This window comes from Mauremys reevesii, linkage group 2, assembly GCF_016161935.1.
Source record: "Mauremys reevesii isolate NIE-2019 linkage group 2, ASM1616193v1, whole genome shotgun sequence".
Lineage (NCBI taxonomy): Eukaryota > Metazoa > Chordata > Testudines > Geoemydidae > Mauremys > Mauremys reevesii.
In genome coordinates, this window is record NC_052624.1 from 54,223,828 (window position 1) to 54,243,909 (window position 20,082).

The following is a 20,082-nucleotide window of genomic DNA, read 5'->3' on the forward strand; positions in this document are numbered from 1 at the left end:
CTGCCAGCAGCGCAGAGCAGGGGAGAAACCTAGCTCCAAATATTGCTGGAGCAGAGCCCCTGTCTGTGAATATTCCTGGGGCTAAAGCCCCAGGAGCCCATATAAGTTGGCGCCCATGCAGATGTGTGTCCGGAAGGAAAGGAAAGGTTCTGTCTGCTAATTTGTTGTGACAGTTGGAGTGTTGTTGTTGTTGTTGTTGTTTGTAAGTTACACATAATTGATACAGGTATCACAGGTTTTGTGGGTAGATGAGACAACTAATGTAGTGTGGAGGGAGAAGGAGGAAAATTAAAGCAACCCAGGATCTTGTTGGGCTCCTAAGTAAAGGGATAGCAGGAGAGTTGAGCTAGATGAGAATCAGGATGACTTGGGTTATTCGTAGCAAAGGCAATTGGAGCTGCTTATTAATTGCACCACATGCATGGTTAGCACCCACTATATGTTCAGTGCTGCAAAGTATACAGTAAAAAGACAGCACCTGCTCTGAGGAGCTTACAATCTACAAGAATGGTCAGCATCGCTCCTGTAAATCACTCACTGTGCTGAACTAATACAGGTCTTGTGGGAGTACCATAAAATCAACTACTACTCTAAAAGTCCCTGATAGAGACTTTGACACCAATTCAGAAAAGAACATAAGTGCATGTTTAACTTTAAAGCACATACTTATGAACATCCATATGGCATGGCATAGCAGTGTGATTGCAATCCTGTTTGGTAATACCATGTTTTAGAAAAAGCATCTGCTTGACCATTTCTGCAGATTAGAAAATAAAGTATTGAGCTTGGATTTAAGCAGCAACATGACAAGATTTAGCAAGTCTAGCTTCATGCAAAATTCATAGGGTAAGCACCATGGCTTTACATTTATGATAAAGCCATGAAGTTAAAAGAATGATGACTTGCTTCTACCACAACTACTAGCTAATTGCTAATTAAAATAATGTTGAATGCCTTACTTAGTTAACAGCTTTTCAGTATGAAATTTCTTTTATACACTTGCAGAATCTTTACAGGAGACTTCCACAGAAAATGCAATAGCTCTTGTAGAGTTACTTCATCATCAGTGGAAGAGAAAGTTTATCCTATCTCTACAGTTTTCAAGACTAAGCTTGAAGGGATGATATGATGGGATAGCCTAATTCTGGCAATTAATTGATCTTTGACTATTAGCGGCAAATATGCCCAATGGCCTGTGATGGGACACTAGACAGGGTGGGATCTGAGTTACTACAGTGAATTCTTTCCTGGATGTCTGGCTGGTGAGTCTTGCCCACATGCTCAGGGTTTTAGCTGATTACCTTATTTGGTTTGGGGGGCGGGGTTCTCCTTCCTCTGCAGCGTGGGGCACGGGTCACTTGCTGGAGGATTCTCTGCACCCTGAAGTCTTTAAACCACAAGTTGAGGACTTCAATAGCTCAAACATAGGTCACGGTTTGTTACAGGAGTGGGTGGGTAAGATTGTGTGGCCTGCGTTGTGCAGGAGGTCAGACTAGAAGATCATAATGGTCACTTCTGACCTTAAAGTCTAAGTCTGAGTCTATGAGGTAATTTGGATTCCTTTCATCTGATCCCCCTCTTTGTCACAATCATTCTGTTTCATACAAAATGTTTACTATTCGTTGTATACAAATGTTCATTATAAGCAAAAATTTCTGAATCAAGTGTTATGAGCTTTAGCTAAGCTACCTTTCTGGATCGCCTCCACTGCTCTTTTCTCTATAAACCTATTCTAACACTATTGTGATTTTTTTCTAAACTCATTCCATTCGGAGGTCTGATCTCTCTCATCTTCCTGTCCTCTCCAGTAACTAATTTAATATGGGAGCTGTAAATTTACCAGGCACCCATGGGTCTTGGTCTGCAAACCCTTTTAAAAACCATGTTCTGAAATTCAATATGAAGACATTTTCATATTTTCTGAAGAGTGATATCCTTCCTTTTGGTCTTTTCTCCCTTTGTTTTTTCTTATTTAATTTAGTATGTATTTTTTTATTTGCTTTCTTACCACTCAATTCATCCCATGAATCACGGCTCATACTTCAATCCACTTCCTTGGCCTCTCCTCCCTTACTGTTAAAGATCTTTGGAGAAACTCCCAGGACCATAGTGATTTCCTCCAGTACAGGGAAGCCCAATCTATGGCCCGTACACAGCCGACCAGAGCATTTCATAAAGCCCTCAGCCTGTTTCATTAATTTTTTTTCCCGTTTTCTATAATTCTGATACACATTTTATGCTCTGATTTCTTTATTTGTTTTTAAATAGACAATACTGTACATAGGTGTTATATATGATTGCATATTACATACAATATCATACATTATTATTACAATTGCACTTTAATTATATTATATCCAATGACACATACATTCACACACACTTTACACCAACATACTTTTGCACATTACATACACTTTTTCTGACTTTCCATTCATCTCACTTGGCCTTTGCTTTTCTTTTCACATTTTCTATACCTTTCCTCCATTTCCCCTGCAACTTAAACTTTCCCCTCTATTTGCCTGTTCCCTGGCCTTTATCATACTCTGGCAGCTTTGTTGTCCCAACTTTATCTAACTCTCTTGCTCTAAAATCTTGTACCCTGTAACTTCAAACAAAACAAAAAACAACAACAAAAAAAAAAAAAACAATAAAAAAACAAAAAAAAAAAAAAAAAACAACACAAAAAAAAAACAACAAACAAACAAACAAAAAAAAAGAACAAAAACAAAACAGACAATAAACCAAATAAACAATAAAAACAACAAAACAATTCTAAACACTAAAACAACTAAACAAAACAAAAAAAAAAAAAAACAAATAAACAAATTGTGGCAAAAATTCTGCAGGAAGTACTTCAAAATACAAACACCAATCATAAATCATTTGAAAAAATCACAACACTGTGTCACAACATCAAACAAAAACACATAAAATAAACAAACAAAAACAAAACATAAAACACAAACATAAATAAAAAAAACACATAATATAAAATTAATATAAAAAACATAAATTAACAATAAATATATATAAAACATCTAAAAAAAAGCCAATACAAAAAAAACAATAGCAAATACACCCTAACACAACAAAATCCAACTAAACAAAAGACACACAAGCATGAAATACAATATACAACACAGAACTTCTTCAGATACAAGTCTGAATATACACCAATATATACCCCATAAATACCTTGCAAATAATAAATTACAATAATAAAAAAAAATCAAGAATATAATTTACAAAACACAAATATCATCATCAATTAAAAGCTATTCATAGCTAAATTAAATAAACTATTTTTAATCTTAACTTAAATACACTTTACTATTAAAGCCAAAACTATTAGCTACTTTTAAACTAATTAAATTACAAACAATATTTAAATTACAAAAAACAATTAAAAACAAAAAAATTACAAAATACAATTACAATCACATAAATTACACAACAATTATGTATTTTGCAAACAATTATTTACAAAAATTTTCTCTTTAGCACATTTATTCAAAAACTAAAAATTTCACCTAACTTTCACTTCTTTTTTTTCAACAGCAACCTTATCTCACTCAACAATCATCAAGTTAACTTTTCAACTCAATAAATTTCCTTATTCCAGTATCCCCTCCTTATCTCTTAAGCTGTTTCACCTGTGGCTCTCCTTTTCTGATCCTCTTGCCCTTTCTTTTCGCCTTCTGTCTGTCCCTTTTTGCCTTTGGGCCCGATCCTTCTGTCCTTCCTTTACCTCTCCTGGGCCCCATCTTTTTCTCTCTTCTGTACTTTCCTTCTAGAAGGGTCCCAATACAAACTAACTAACTTATTACACTTTGTACTTCTTAACTATACATACTTCTTTGTACTAACCTTACTTATCCCAACTAACTTTAGCTACCTATCTATAAACAAATACTATCCAATTATCTAAACATAACTACTATCCTCAATCAATAATCAACAACAAATAAAATAATTTTAACATAATCTAATACAACAAATCTAAATCAGCACATAAAGCAATAACAACAAATATACATAAAAATAACAAAAAACAAAATAAATTCAAATCTAACAAAACCAATATTAACAACAAACAACATAAACTAAAAAAAAAACTCCCAAAAAACCTATTAAAAAATCATCAGTAATAAATCAATCAATCCAATTAACAGAATTAAATATAAAAAAATAATATAACAAATATCAATACAAAAAAAAATCCAAATAAAAGGACATAAAAACATTATTAATCCAACAGACTCAAATTTTTTCCTGAGATCCAAAACAATTCTTTACTTCTTCCAATTCTTCAGTTCTCAAATCTTTTTTTTCTTCCATTTCTGGTCTTTTTTTATTTCTCACAGTCTTCGTCAATTTCTTTTCTTTTCCACATTTTTTCACTCTTTTTTTTCTCATATCAATAGTGTTTTTGGGCCTTTCAGGGGACAGGGATGAGACGTTGTTTCCCAGCTAACGGCTCCTTCTCTTCTTTTCCCTGCCTGCTTGGCTTTGTTCTCTCTGTCCTGTCTTCCTCACTCCTGCCAGCGTGTGCTCCTGTGATTCCTGCACTGTCTCCCGCAGAAGCAGCCTCCCCCACCTCAGACCAGCCAGCGCTGCTAAGCCTTCTCTGCCTTGCCCAAAACCCGGCTTGAGCGTCAGGACCTCCGGTCCGGGGCCAAGCCACGCACTCTGCCCTGTGTGCCTCTCCCCGCCATTTCCGGGCACGGCTGGCTGGCTCGCCCAGTCACCTCACCTCCTCTTGCTGCCTGCCTGCGCTGCGCCTCTCTGCACTGCCCTGCTCCTCGTCTTTCTTCCCCAGCACCCGCGCTGCACGCCTCCTCTCTCTCCCCGAAGGCCGGTCAGCAGGAGCCTCTCCCCCTCTCTTCTTAAAAGGTAAAAATCAATCAGTACAGCTTCCAGTCTCCCCTTAATGTAATTTAATAATAAATCTTTTATGTTTCTTTTTCTTCTTTGTTCTGATACGGTAGCGCCTCAGCCTCTCTCTTATCTAGCTCCCCTTCAGCCTTACCCTCCCTTGCGGCCTCCTGGCCCTCCTCTCCTGCTCAGTCCGCCGTCTCTCTCTCTTTCGGGCACTCCCGGCTCAGCTCTCTCGCTGCCCGCTGCAGCTCCTCCTCTCTCCTCTGGGCTTCGGCGCCGCGCCTCTGGCGGGGCTGCACGCGGCTGCCCTGCCCTTCGCGGCCTGGCCTCGGCTGCTCCAGGCTCTCGCTTCGCCCGGTGCGCCTTGCGCCGCCTTCCCTCTGAACGCAACTTCGACACTGAACTTCTGGTGACGCCCGCGGCCGCCGCCCCGCGCTCCGGCTCAGCGCCGCCTCCTTTTGCCGCCTCCCGCCGCTCCGCCCTCGGCTCCTAACGCTGACTGCAGCCTCGCCTTCCTCCCTTTCCTCCTGCCTCTCCTCGCTGGGCTCAGGCTCTTGGGGGCCTCAGGCTCACACTATCACACTATCATCACGTCACGCGGATAAGCACTCGCGTCGCCTCCTCTCTCCTCCGCCTGGCCACTCTCCTCTTCTGCCCACTGCCCGACACATACCGTCGCACCATCATCACCATTTATTCATTGTTGCGCGGGCCGCGGAAAACACAACACAACAACAATGAATATGATGAATTTCTTTTTATTTACAATGCATCATATTATATATATCCATAGCAATTATTAACAACACCACACAACAACAACACACATTTGCTGATTGGTTCTTTGTCTGACACACACATTTTTCACATGCATGGCCCTTTGCTTACCGGTTCCCATTTCCCATGCAAATATCTAATCCCAATTAGGGCACCTGGCATTTGGCCTGCGCTCCTGGTTCCCCCTACTCTCATAACAACTTTATCTAACTCCTCTATTCTTGTTGTCCTGCTGCTGTAACTTTCCACCAAGGCAGCATAGGGATGATGTAACCCGACACATAGGTTGTTTCTATCTAAAAACATACAAAACAAGATTAACTTAAAATATAAATCGATACAGGTGACTTTATATCTTATTAAAATATGTAGAATCTGTTTGTTCCACACAAGGTTGTGCTTAGGTTTACATGGTCCTCCTGTGTAGTAAGGTTGGGCACCACTGCTCCAGTACACACTTCCTCTTTCCTCCTCCAGCTCTTCCATTTTTTCTTACAAAACAGCAATATTTTTCTTCCCTCATTGAGGCTCATGATTGCACCTCCAATATCTATTTGCAAGCACTGGCATAAAACTGGACTAATGCAGTGGTGAATCAGGCACAGATATTTTAACTCCCTTAACTGCTCTGGTCTTTGTTTCCTGTGATGTCGCAGGTCCTGAACCCAGGCCTGAAAGTTCCTAGACAGCCATCACATCCTGGCCTCCATCTAATGTCTGGTAAAACCTGGTGGACCAAGAAACTAGTAGGACTACAATCTGAGCCAAGGCACACCCACAGGAACTGGCTCCGCCGATTGGCCCAACCCTCACTATTTAAGCCAGAAGGAGAGACAGGAACTTGTCTGAGCAACCAGGTGATTTCCTCTTGCATTGGACTCTGCTTCTGCCTGTTTCCTACACCCAACACTGTTCCTGCTCTGCTCCTGTCTCAACCCGGCCTTCACTCCTGATCCCACCATGCTCCTGCTCTGTGCTTGCTCCTTGCCTCTCCTCCAGCTCCTGCCCTTATATCTTGCTTCAGTCATCAGTTAATAGTCCTGGCTCTGACTTCTGACTCTGGCTTGACCCTTGGCTCTAGCATTTGGTATCTAACCCAGCTTTGATTCCTGGCTCTGGTAAAAATCAGTAGATAACTCTGGTACTGACCCTTGGCTTTATTCCTCAAGCTACATGCCTGCTCCACCCACTGGACCAGACTCCAGCTCTGTGACCAGGCTAAACCACTTACATCCTGGTCCATAACGCCCCGACCCCTTTCCTTACGTATTCAATCCTCTCTCATCCTCATTAGTGTCATTTAAATAATTTACCAGCTACTTGGATGCTCCCCAATCCTCTCATTTTTCAAATACTGGCCTCTATACAGGGAAGCATTTAAGCACATGGTTAACTTGGTTTCACCCAGAAAGATATATTGAATAGCCTTGGAATTCTGAGACTTTGCTTGTCTGTTGAAATTAAAAATATTCTTTTTTATTAATTGAATACTATATGAAATTGATAGAGTGGACAACTCCAGCCTTTAGTTTCTCTTTTCTATCAATGGGTCTTCACAGTGGTAAGGGCAGAATTTGGCTTCTTTTCTTTTATCAGAATATTAGTAAATAGCTAATATTTTGGCATATCAGTGTTGTCATGGTTGCTTGGAAGGAAGCACCATGTAACCTTAAGTAAGGGAAACTCAAATGAATGAAGGGAAAACAGTAGTTAATTTGGAACGTGACCAGAGGAGGATAGGGACTTGAGATAGTACATGATTTAAGTTATCTCTGAATAGGCCAGTTAGTGAATCCTGACGTATTGCATTTTTCCAAGTAAATCCATTATCAACAGCTACCATCACAATTACACTCAATCCAAGATATGGCACCTTTATCAAGCAACAAATAGTTCTGAAACATTCCATTTCAATATATTCAAGGTTTCATATGAAGTGATCTGACCTTTAAGCAAAAACTAAACTTATTCTTTTGTTAACCATATAAAACAGTACAATATCATACAATATTGGCATTTAATGGCAGTATATTCTTCCAGTATATTCCAAATTGCTTTACTAAGCAATAAATTATATACCACTATACAGTGTCTTTCTGCAGACAATCAATAATCTCTCAAAATAGCCAATAAAATTTGCAATGCTCCCAATAGAATTACATGGTACTCCTTAATGTCCCAATAAAACTCTTCCAAAGCAACACAATGAGCAATATATTTTCAGTATTTCAAAAACAATGAAAATGCATATAACCATGAATGTATTAAAAATATGACTCAAACTGTTATTTAAATGAGTAAGTCATAAATTGAATGTGAACAATGGTACCTTTATTAGCAGAAAGCATAGCCAGCATAAGGCAATCCAGGCTCCATCATGCAGCCCTGCTGCACCCATGCCCCATCGCAGAGACACAGAAACAGTATAGGCCTCCTTCTCCCCACACGAAACAGCAACAATTCCTCTCAGGAGCAGCAGGGATGGGAGCTTTGCCCGCTTCTTGAGAAGCAGGAGTAGCAGCAGAAGGGCCCACTCAGCAGCAGGATATATCTGTTGAGTGGGTTGGCCAAGATCTCTGCACTCCTCTCCTCCTGCCACACACATTTCTCTACTAGGGCGATTCTGATGGGGCCTCCAGACAGTGGATCCTGGAGTGAACATCTGACAGAGCCATATAAGGCAGTTCCTGCTTCTCAGAGCTATTGTTTCAGGTTGTGTGCTGACTCAAGAAGACAGGACTGGATTGGTTACACTTGGGTGGGATACATTTTCAAGCATTTCTTCAAAACCAAGAGGGCTCACAACTTTAAAAAAAAATTAAAGCTGATATTCTGCCATAATTACACAATCCCAGGATTTTTTGTTTGTTTCCTCTCAGCTTGCTGAACTGAAGTTATAATTCTTTGTTTGTGCCAGCATAATCAATTCCACAGAAATCAGTTATGTTTATCCCCCTGTATCCTCCATGTAGGGAATGAGCAACAGGAACAGATAAACTCTTACAAAATGAAAGATTTTGCCTGCTTGCATGCAAATGTCCATAGGAAAAAAGTAGATAATGAGAAAATAAATGCAAAAAACATGACAGAGGCATAATTAGTTCTCAAATAATGTTTTCTAGAATTTTAATAAGCTGTTGGTTAGGTTTTTTTTTTTTTTAAACTAGCCAAAGTAATTTATCTTCAAAGGTAGTATCACTTAATGCTGCAACACCTTGATTGCAGTAGTAGGCAAAGTCCTAGAGGTCTCTCTGGGTTTTCTCTTAGCACATCTGTTCAGACAGAATTCCCTCTCAGTCTAGAGTATGGGAAGAGTCCATTGCTCTAATGGATCAAGCCTCAATGAGGGAGAGGAAACATCTTTTGTCCTTCAGGATTCTGAAGATAGGTCTATGCTGCAATAAAACACTTGCGGCTGGCCCGGCTTAGCTGGATCAGGCTTGTGGGGTTTGGCTGTTGGGGCTATAAAATTGCAGTGTACACATTTGGGCTTGGGCTATCGCTTGGCCTCAGGAAGGAGGGTCCCAGCCCACAGGCTCCAGCCTGAGCACGAACATCTAGACTGTAAATTTGATAGCCCCACAGCCTGAGCCCTGCGAGCCCGAATCAGCTGACACACAGGCCAGCCATGAGTGTGTTATCTCAGTGTAGACATATCCTGAGACACGGTAAGAAACAATGCCAGCATTTAAGGCCTGTGAATCTCACAACCAGAGAACCCCTGATCCGGAAGAGCTAGAAATATCAGCGCTCTTTTTTTTTTTCTCTCTCTCGGAAGTTTCTAAAAGTGTTCCTGGCAAATATAGCCTTGAAAATATAAATTTATGAAAACCAATCTCCAGGACTAAAAGTTTGTCACCGTGATTTCCTCTAAAGATTATAGGTTATTCATACTCCCCCACTACAGCCATTCAGGGCTGAGATTTGAAGACATGTGGCTTTGCTATTTTTAGTACTGCTAGATTAATTTGCAGCACTGACTCAGGTGCCACTGATGGCACTAGGGTGGTAGGAAGTGGTAGGAAGCTCCCTTCCAGCTGGATGCCTGAGCAGCCACTATGCCCTTTGGTCACAAAGAAAGCAGCTCAGGAGCATGACATGCTGCATGATTCAGGAGAGCAAGATCAGCCTAAGGCACTGTTTTCTAATCCTGCTTCTGGAATTAAAGAGCCATATTTTAGGATGATTAAGTCAATGACAAATCTCCCACTGATGTCAATGGGAGCCCTGGTTTCCCCATGTGAAAATGGGGATTCTAATACCCATCTCACAAAAATGAGATGTCCCATTGAGCATTGACCCTCCCCAAACTAGTCCTGCACATAGTGATGTGATCACAGTGGAGAGAGTTACATCACCCTAGCTTCACCCACATTTCTCACTACCCTAACCATTCAGGCTGCTATTGTTATTAATATAGCATCATGCATGCACCCGGCACTTTACAAACACTCAAGGAGGCAAGGTCTCTCCTTTTGGACTAGGGGCCTGATCCTGCACACAGACTACCGACCGACTTCAATAAGAGCTTTTCATGTGCAGACTTGGCAGTTTCAAGAATACAGGCCTGATCCAAACTCCTCTTTCAGACAATGGAAATACTGCCCTTGATTTTAACAGGAATTGGATCAGTCACTCTGTTGGACTAAGAAACAAACAGTAAAAGGTTCAGGAGCAGAGAGAACAAAATCACTGGTGGAGGTCTAATAGGAAGAGGTATATCTTTCTCTTCTACTCCATGAGTTATAACTTGTATGCATTTCTCTGTGCTTTGCTCTTGAGGATTTGGCATCTACTCTATTTTCATAATCATAATGTCTTCAAAGGGTAGTTTATTTTATTTTTCTTTTATTATCTTCAGTGTTCTAAAACCACTAAAGGACAAGCTGCCCCAAACATGCACTACCCCTTCTTCATAAGAGTAGCAGCTATGAGATTTTAACTTGATCACTTAACTCCTCTCTTTGGAGGAGACAAAAGAATAACTATAATCTGGAACAATTATTTTTTTAAAGTCATTAGCTACTGAAGAGCCAAATCTGAACTAAAATGTACTTTCATTTCCACAAATTCACTTTTCTTCTCTTTAAAAGAACACTTGTGTTGCTCCACAAATAGACTTTTGAAGCAGAAAATTAATAAAAAATGGAGACTGTAATGATCTTGGGGTTCATTAAATAAAACTACTGAATGAGAAAGAATAAAACTTTAATAAAACAAACTGGAGAGCGTCTCTGGTGAACTCAGCCATGGGGTGTCCCCAGTGCCCGCCTTCAGGGCACATCTCCAAATTCCTATGTTCATAATACTGTCCTTGTGAGGGAACATCTCTAAATTATAATCTTCTACAAACATATTTCTACATCCTCTCTCTTAAAGAAAAACAAATTAACTGATGTACATATATATAAACAGCTAACAACTATTTAATAACAATTCTCAACCCATGTAGTACATTTCCATAAACCCAATCTCTCAACTACCTAGAGAGGAGAGGTTACCAGCAAATCACTCTCAAGTGAGTCTTTACCACTCACTTTCCTCAAATACCCCTTCTCCAAGCAGGTTAGCAAGTCTCTAAATGTCCTGAAAGACTCAATCTCCTGCTCTGATCTTCTCAGTATTAGCCTTTCATTGGCATCTGAGTGGCTCTCTTGTTCCTTGACAGTTTCTCCTTTGTGCCTCAATGATAACGGATCAGTCAGATGGGAAATGCCAGAGTCAAAGTGTTGGAATTTTCTGGGATTAGTTGTAAATCCCTTTGATTATATTGAAATGGGTCTCCCTGGTCTGTCTAGAGTACATTAGATCTTGGAGGCAGCTGTTCTTTAATGGTACCTCTTTGGCCTAAAGTATTAGAGGTGTGATTCCTCAGACACACTCCATCACCTGGGTTAAGAGATGGGAGATCACGGGCCTTTTTGTCAAAATAATATTTCTGCTTCCACTTCTGATTTTCATCTTCTGTATGTTTTCATTGTTATGAGATTTCAGCAAGATATCAGTGCTTGTTAAATAAGATCTGATCCTTTCCCCCCATTAACTGCAGAGCAGGAAAAAATCCATTCTCCCAGGGTGTACTTTGGTAAACAAATTACGCTTTATAGAGATCACTCCCATTGTAAAAAGTCTTTTTCATAAGGTTCTTTATTGTCCATATAGACCTTTCCACAATTCCATTTGATTGGGGGTAATTTGGACTTGATCTTTTGTGATGAAAATCCCAATCTATGGCAAATTGCTTAAAATCTGCACTGGAAAATTGCAGCCCATTATTGCTAAAGACTTCATCTGAAATTCCATGTCTGGAGAAGATTGCCTTCATGCTAGTGATCACTGACTTACTATTAGTACTGTGCAGTGTGCAAATTTCTGGATACAAAAAATAATAATCTAGGACTATTAAATAATCCTTTGATTGCCAGGTAAATAAATCAGTGCCTCATACGGCCTTTGTGGAACTGGATGAGGTCTCAGTGACTGCCTGCTGGCATGGTTTGTATTTCGAGCAGGAAAAGCAGTTTCCTACCACATTAGCAATGTTGTGATCAATCCGTGGCCAATACAGCATATATCGTGCTCGTTGTTTGCACTTCTCAATTTGTAAATGACCCTCATGGATCTTCTGTAACATTTCTTTTTGGAAGCTCATTGGAATTACAACCTTCCAATTACAACCTTATTACCCTTGAAAAATCATCCACTCTACCACAGTATGTTCATGTCTGCAGGTCCAATAATCTCTTATACTTGGACAGCAACTACTTATTTCTTCAGTTTAATTATCACTTCTTTAAGGTTTCCCAACTATTCATCTTTCTCTGCTTCATCTCTTATTTCTTTCAGTTTCCTGTTAGCTAAGAGAATTGACTTTACAATTATACCTGCATAGGCTTGCATCTCATAGACTCAGAGTTTAAGGTCAGAAGGGACCATTATGATCTTCTAGTCTGACCTCCTGCACAACGCAGGCCACACAATCTTACCTACCCATTCCTGTAACAAACTCTGACCTATGTTTCAGCTATTGAAGTCCTCAACTTGTGATTTAAAGACTTCAAGGTGCAGAGAATCCTCCAGCAAGTGACCCGTGCCCCACGCTGCAGAGGAAGGGAAACCTCCCCTTTCCCCCCACAAACCAAATATAGTGATCAGCTAAACCCTGAGCATGTGGGCAAGACTCACCAGCCAGACATCCAGGAAAGAATTTGCTGTAGTAACTCAGATCCCACCCTGTCTAGTGTCCCATCACAGGCCATTGGGCATATTTGCCGCTAATAATCAAAGATCAATTAATTGCCAGAATTAGGCTATCCCATCATATCATCCCTCCAAGTTTAGTCTTGAAGCCAGATATGTCTTTTGCCTCCACTGCTCCCCTTGGAAGGCTATTCCAGAACTTCACTCCTCTGATGGATAGAAACCTTCATCTATCCCGGTCCCTCTCTGTATTGGCAATAACTCCCAGCTTTGTGTCATCCACAAACTTTATTAACACATTCCCACTTTTTGTGCCAAGGTCAGTAATAAAAAGATTAAATAAGATGGTTCCAAAACCGATCCCTGAGGAACTCCACTAGTAACCTCCTTCCAGCCCGACAGTTCACCTTTCAGTAAGACCCGTTGTAGTCTCCCCTTTAACCAGTTCCTTAGCCTGACTGGCTGTCTCTAAAGTTTTGTCTGGTTTCATGGAAGCCACTGCTCTGGAAAATGCATCTGCAGTGAACATGAATTTACTGGGCATGTAGGTCACAACCAAATAATACTTTTGAAGCTTTATCATCATGCTTTGAATCTTTAAGGTACAATCATTTAGAAGTTTACCAAATAATGCTATCAGGGGCTCGTGGTTCATTCAGCTTCCACTGGCTGTCCATAAATACACTGATTACATTTCTCACAGGCAAACAACATTCCTAAAAGCTTCTTCTCTATCTGAGTGTATCTGGTTTCTGCCTCAGTCAATAATTTGGATGCTTATGCCACTGGTTACCAACACTCCTCACGCTTCTGTAAAATCACTGTACCTAACAGAGACTGCGAAGCATCTGCTGAGATTTTAACAGGCCTTCTGGGGGCATAGAACTTGAACACAGTGTCTGGTATCAGTTGTTGTTTTAAATCTTCCCATGATCCCTCCTGTTCTGCACCCCAATACCATTCATTTTTATTCTCTAGGAGTTTTCCCAAAGCTGCTGCTTTGATAGATAGATTAGATATGAGTAAGGCTATGTGTTTGTCATGGAGGTCACAGAAGTCTCAGATTTTGTGACTTCTGCAGCGGCTAGCCTGGAGGCCATCGGAGCAGCTCGGGCAGCTCCTGGACCAGATGCACCGGCCGCTCCTGGGACACGGCGCACTCCTCCCCCAGCAGCAGCTGGAGTTTGGGTGTGCAAAGTGGCTCAGGGCTGGGGCATGGAAGGAGGTTAGGGCTCTGGGCGGCATTTACCTTGGGGGGCTTCCTGAAAGTGGCGACGTGTCATCGACTCAGACTTTAAGGTCAGAAGGGACCATTATGATTGTCTAGTCTGACCTCCTGCACAACGCAGGCCACAGAATCTCACCCACCCACTCCTGTAACAAACCCCTAACCTATGTCTGAGGTACTGAAGTCCTCAAATCATAGTTTAAAGACTTCAAGATACAGAGAATCCTCCAGCAAGTGACCCGTGCCCCACACTACAGAGGAAGGCAAAAAACCCAAGGGCCTCTGCCAATCTGCCCTGGAGGAAAATTCCTTCCCGACCGCAAATATGGTGATCAGCTAAACACTGAGCATGTGGGCAAGGCTCACCAGTCAGAAACCCAGGAAATAATTCTCTGTAGTAATCCCACCCCATCTGTCCCTCCCTCAGCTCCACACGCTGCCTCTGCCCGCAGGCACTGCCTCTTCAACTCCCATTAGCCATGGTTCCCGGTCAATGGGAGCTGCGGAGCCAGCACTTGGGGCAGAGGCAGTGAGCAGAGCCATCTGTCCATGCCTCCACCTGGGGAGGTCGGCATCTCCATCAAGGGTGAAGCCATGAGGAGCCAGGCAGGTGGCCTGCCAGTCCTGCCAACACCCTCTCCCAGAGCACCTGCAGCACTCCCTGGGCCACACCAACCCCCCAGAGTCCCCTGGGCTGTCCCCCCACCCCGAAGATTTAGTCCGGGGTATATAGTATAAGTCATGGACTGGTCACAGGCTGTGAATTTTTGTTTACTGTCCATGACTTTTATTAAAAATCCCCATGACTAAAATATAGCCTTAGGTATGAGTTTTCCAAGATAATTAACCATTCCCAGGAACTGCTGGACATTTTTCTTTGACTGGGGACATGGCATCATTTCAATGGCTAAAATCTTCCTCTCGTCAGGTTTTACACCTTCACTGGAAATAACGTCCCCAACAAAAGTCAGTTCTGTAATCCCTAAAACACATTTCTCCCTATTTAGTTTGAAGTTTGTAGCTCTAGTTATATCCCGGACTTCCCAAAGTCTACGATCATGCTCCTTTTTCGCTGAGCCCCAGATGATGATGTCATCCCTTGAGTTGTCAACACCATTAATATGTTCATAGATCATATGTACGGTTTTGTGGTACACTTCTAGTACTAAATCTGTGCCACTGGCTTTTGATTTAGGGACTACATTCACTGGGCTATCAGTCCTCACCTCTGACAAAGCTAGGATCAAGCTATATACTAGACCTGGGTGAAATTTTTTCATTCAAAACTTTTTCTCAGTGAGAAAGGCTGTTCAGGTCAACTGAACTAGTCTGCAAATTTGTGTCCATTTCACCAGATTGTTTAGGTTTAAAAAAAAAATGTTTTGTTTCAACAGTTCTGAAATGAAATGTTTTGATTTTTTCAATTTGTCAAAATTTCTTTCAATTATATTTAAAAAATATTAAAAAATTGATATTGAAATGAAATGCTGAAGTGCTTAAAAAGGTTTCTTTCAATCTCCTGGTGCATGTAATACACTACCAAATATTTCAAAGGGTTTTGTATACCATGCCAGTCATGCCAACACAGTGCAGTTAAAATAATCTAAAGCATGATTTTATAGTATGTTCCCAGTCAAAAAAAAAAATTATTGTCCACACTCTTTTGCTGTAGAAGCATTAGCCTGATCTCAGTGAGGATTGGTAAAAGGGTCTGACTGTCCTATCAATCAGTAAAGGCTTGATCCAAAATCCATTGACCTCAATGGGCTTTGGATAGGGCTCAAAATGAGTACTATACGCATCAGCACTAACTGAAATAAAAACTATAAATGTTATCTTTCTCAATTACAAACTACTATAGCTGTTAAGAGTTTTCAGAAAAGTTAAAATTATACATAACATAATGTAGTTAAGATTTTCGAAAATTAAGCTTACATATCAAATTAAATGCAAGAAACAGCAAATGATAATCCAACGTGATAGTCTGTGGCTGGCAAATGAATCAGTGATATAGTTTATAATTTTCATACATAGCATCTCATAAAAATATGTTATTCATAAAAATGTTTAACGTGCTGTTTGAAAAAAACAATTGGAGCTTGTTTAACCCTTTCTCGGTTCCTCTGGAGATACAGTATTACAGTATCCAATATGTGTTTTCATTTCATATTACAAATATTACTGTGGATCTAAAAGTAGGGTGACCAGATAGCAACTGTGAAAAAACAGGACTGGGGTGGGGGGTGGGGTAATAGCCACCTATATAAGAAAAAGTCCCCAGATACGGAACTGTCCCTTTAAAAAACGGGACATCTGGTCACCCTATCTAAAAGTGTGTAGTTCTGGCACTATTACCGGTAATTTGATTCTTGTGCTGACTGATTTCCTAACAGTCTCACTAGGCAGTCAGCATAGTTCTAACTATTTATCATGGTAATAAAAGTATATAATATGCAAATAAAAGCATTTAATATACATATTGTATCATTCCTTATTACTGTTACAATATTACATATGCCAGCTCATCTAGACTGTCAAATTGTTTGTGTGTGTTCCTATTCTTATTCCTTCAGTAACTGCTAAATCCATAAGCCCAAACATACATCTTGTTTAAAGCTCTGTTTTACAATTTTTATCCTTCTGAGAGTGGTATTTGGTATAAGACTCAGATTTAGGGTACACTGGAAACATATCCTGTAATCTAATTCTGCCATAAATATTTATATCTCCTTCTCTTTTTTCAACATTAATTTTACTATTCTCAGTAGTTGGATTCTGAGTGAAATGGTTCAAACCCAACCAAAGTTGTGAGATACTGTGAAAAAAGTTTGATTCCAAACAACTTTAGACTAGGTAAAATAATTTACTTTATAAAATCCTAGTCCTCCCACTAACGCATGCAAACAGATCCCACTGAAAACAACAGGAGTCACACACATTCCTATTTTCAACACTTTCAAATCCCTACTGTATCTTCATGTGTCTCAACACTGGAAACCATCCTCCTGGTAAAGAGCTGGATACGCTCCTTTTAAAATCCATCAATATTTCTCTGCATCCACCAGCAGCAAATGCAATAGTACAAGCCAAGAGGCTTGTATCACTGATGGCTGAGCATGCTCTCTTTACACCACTTCCAAATCCTACATGCCTTTTAAATGAAACAGTAAGCTTCACACCACATGGCAGGCAAATTGGCTTCCAGGTAGTCTACAATCCTTTTGGCAGAGGTGTTTCATATCCCATCCATGAATATTTAGTATAGGTAGATCTTCCCAAACTGAAAACCCTATATGTTCATAAAAAACTTTTTAAGCCATCTATGCTAAAAAGATAATTTACTTAGAAACCAAATCTTTGGGGACAAAGTCTAATTCAAGCTAAAAAATAAATACAATTTAATCACCATAGAATACAAATTTAACATGCCAACATACAGCCTCAGGATAATCTTTTGTATTACATTTCAATTTGAAGTAGATTTAATGTTGAATTATTATAGTGAAATTACATAGAATATTTCAAAACAATAGCACTTACATTCTGCATATTTCTGAAGCTGAGAAAATTCTGAAGGACTGAGGTTAACCCACTTCTCCCGGTTCATCATAATGGTGATAAGGCTCCTTATTAAATATCAGAAAAATATGCCATTTGATCCACGTGTTAGTCGCTTGCAAATTCCACGTAATTTGGTAGTTTCAATTCACAGTGCTTAGAGAGTTTATGAGACATAGGATCAGTCTATATAAAATGTTTGATGGTATAAACTGTTTTGAATATGTGGCTTCAACGACGAAATACAGCACTGTTAAAAGAAGAGGGGAAAATAGTTAAAATTTACATACCAAGTACAAAATTGGTACAACTTTTATTAACAATGATAAGATGAGTTGTTCAAATATACTACTATTCTAAAATTTTTACTAGTTCTATTTGTATTTCCAAACCTCACTTTTCACTAGCTATGTACATGATAATTAATTTTAAACATTATGATTATAATTGGGGTTTTAATCTTTTTATGCCATCTCTAAAAAACAAATGTTAGCATAAACATAGTTACACTACCATGGTTCAATTCAGGCGACAGGATAAAGCTAGTGCCCAGTCTCAATCCAACTTTATGCAGTTTTTATCCCCATCAGACAGGATGGCATGCTTACTAATGGGATTACTAACAGTACTACTCTTTACACTAGATGGGTAACAGTAGTATTACTTGGGAGAGTCGGGCGAAGGTAATGATGAAGATAGAATTCAGACAGGAGATTACCACTCTTTCCCTTTCATCATGTCAAAGAAGAAGAGGTCGGAGGCTACAGGGGAGGAAGAAGAAAATGCAAGGAAGAACAGGAGAGGTTGGTGCACTAGAAAAGACGCACAAAAAAAACCTGTCTAATAACAGACAGCACCTCTTTTTAGTCTCAGATTTGATTACTGTATCTGGATAAACCAATTCAGAAATCAAGAGGAGAAATGAACAATAGAGTAGGTCTAATTCACCCAGTGTAAGATAACTTTTTAAAAGTAAGGGTCATTCCCAAATTAAGTTATTTTTAGACATTGGTGCAACACCATATCACCTTGAAAAATTCTGAATCCTGAATTACACTGCAGAATGTCTGATCACACTTAGGGCTTGTCTACACTACAAAGTTAAGTCGACATAAGGCAGCTTACATAGATCTAATTATGGAGGTGTGCATGCTACAATGTTTCTCCCACCACTTTAACTTGCCTGATACACTGACCTAATAAAACCATCTCAATGAGAGGTGTAGAGCTTAGGGTGACACAGTTAGAGCGACACAGTGTCAGTGTAGACACTGCATTGCTTATGTCTCCTTAAGTGGCCTTTAGGAAGTATCTGACAATGCCCACTGAGACGGTTCTGATCACCGTTTTGAACGCCACTGCCCTGCAGCCAGGTACACAGGTAGGTGCCCCTCTCTTTTAAAGCCCCAGCAAGTTTTGAGATTGTTCTTCCTGTTTGCTCAGTGTGAAGAGCTCACATGGCATGCTCAGCTGGGCAGTAGCTGGCTCCATGCAACAAAACACACACCTGCCTGGAGTACCTGGGTAGTAGTGGATCTGCTGAGTCTGTGGGGAGAGGATGCTTTGCAGGCACAGCTCCACTCCAGCTGCAGGAACTTGCTTGGGGCATGGAAGAGAAGGACTACAATAGCGACAGGCAGCAGTGCCATGTAAAAAAAATAAAATCCAAGAGCTGCAGCAGGCATAGCAGAAGAAAAGAGAGGCAAATAGTCACTCCAGTGCTAAGCTGCAGACAAGCTGCTTCTACGATGGGATTGGGGTCAGGGTGATGGTATTGGGGGCAGGGAATGGGGAGGAGCAGTCAGGGTGGGGGTCAGGATGCATAGCTTCAGGCTGTGCAAAAAAAGAGGGCAGGTTTTAAGGAAGAATGAAAAGAAAATGAAACCAAATTAAAACTTTCCCTGGGACAAGTAAAAATGGATGCCACTGGCATTAACTTTTTCATATAGATGTAAACTGCGCAGGGTTTAATTACTGATGGAGGGTGAGAAATTGGTACAATTTTTGTACACCTGTCATACATTATTCATTAAAGAAGAGAGATTTACTTATCCTGAGGCAAGTTTTTGAATTAAAACAAAATCCAGTTTTCAAGAAATCTATACTTTAGTAAACATGTTACATTAAAATAAATTGCAGCATTACACGGCTCTGTACCACGTTATTAAAAGTGAGTCAGTGTCATGTGAATAGATACTGTATTTCCATTAATACACATATTCAGAATTGGAATGAACTTTTGTTATCTGAACATGACTTGGGTCTCAACCTCCACAGGGATCACAGATCTACAGTGGTATCCTTTGGTCTCTCACCTCTTTCAAAGGAAGGAAGGAGTCTGAAAAGCAACCAAGTATCAGAAAAAAACTGGACCAGCACCTCCAGTTTCAAGAATCTCTGTCTTTCCACTGCACTTCTAGTTACATTTGCTCTGATAT

At 40.2% G+C, this 20,082-nt stretch overlaps 1 protein-coding gene across 2 annotated transcripts in view; it reads right to left on the reverse strand.

Moving 5' to 3' along the window:
* The window catches only part of DGKB (diacylglycerol kinase beta), a 474,599-nt gene extending 456,843 nt beyond the window's left edge, over positions 1-17,756 (reverse strand). For both annotated transcript variants that reach the window (XM_039523585.1, XM_039523584.1), the window contains exon 1: positions 17,627-17,756. In XM_039523585.1, the coding sequence (XP_039379519.1) occupies positions 17,627-17,696 (70 nt within the window). In that variant the 5' untranslated portion in view covers positions 17,697-17,756. The remainder of the gene's footprint in view (positions 1-17,626) is intronic.
* Between the last annotated feature and the right edge of the window lie 2,326 nt (positions 17,757-20,082).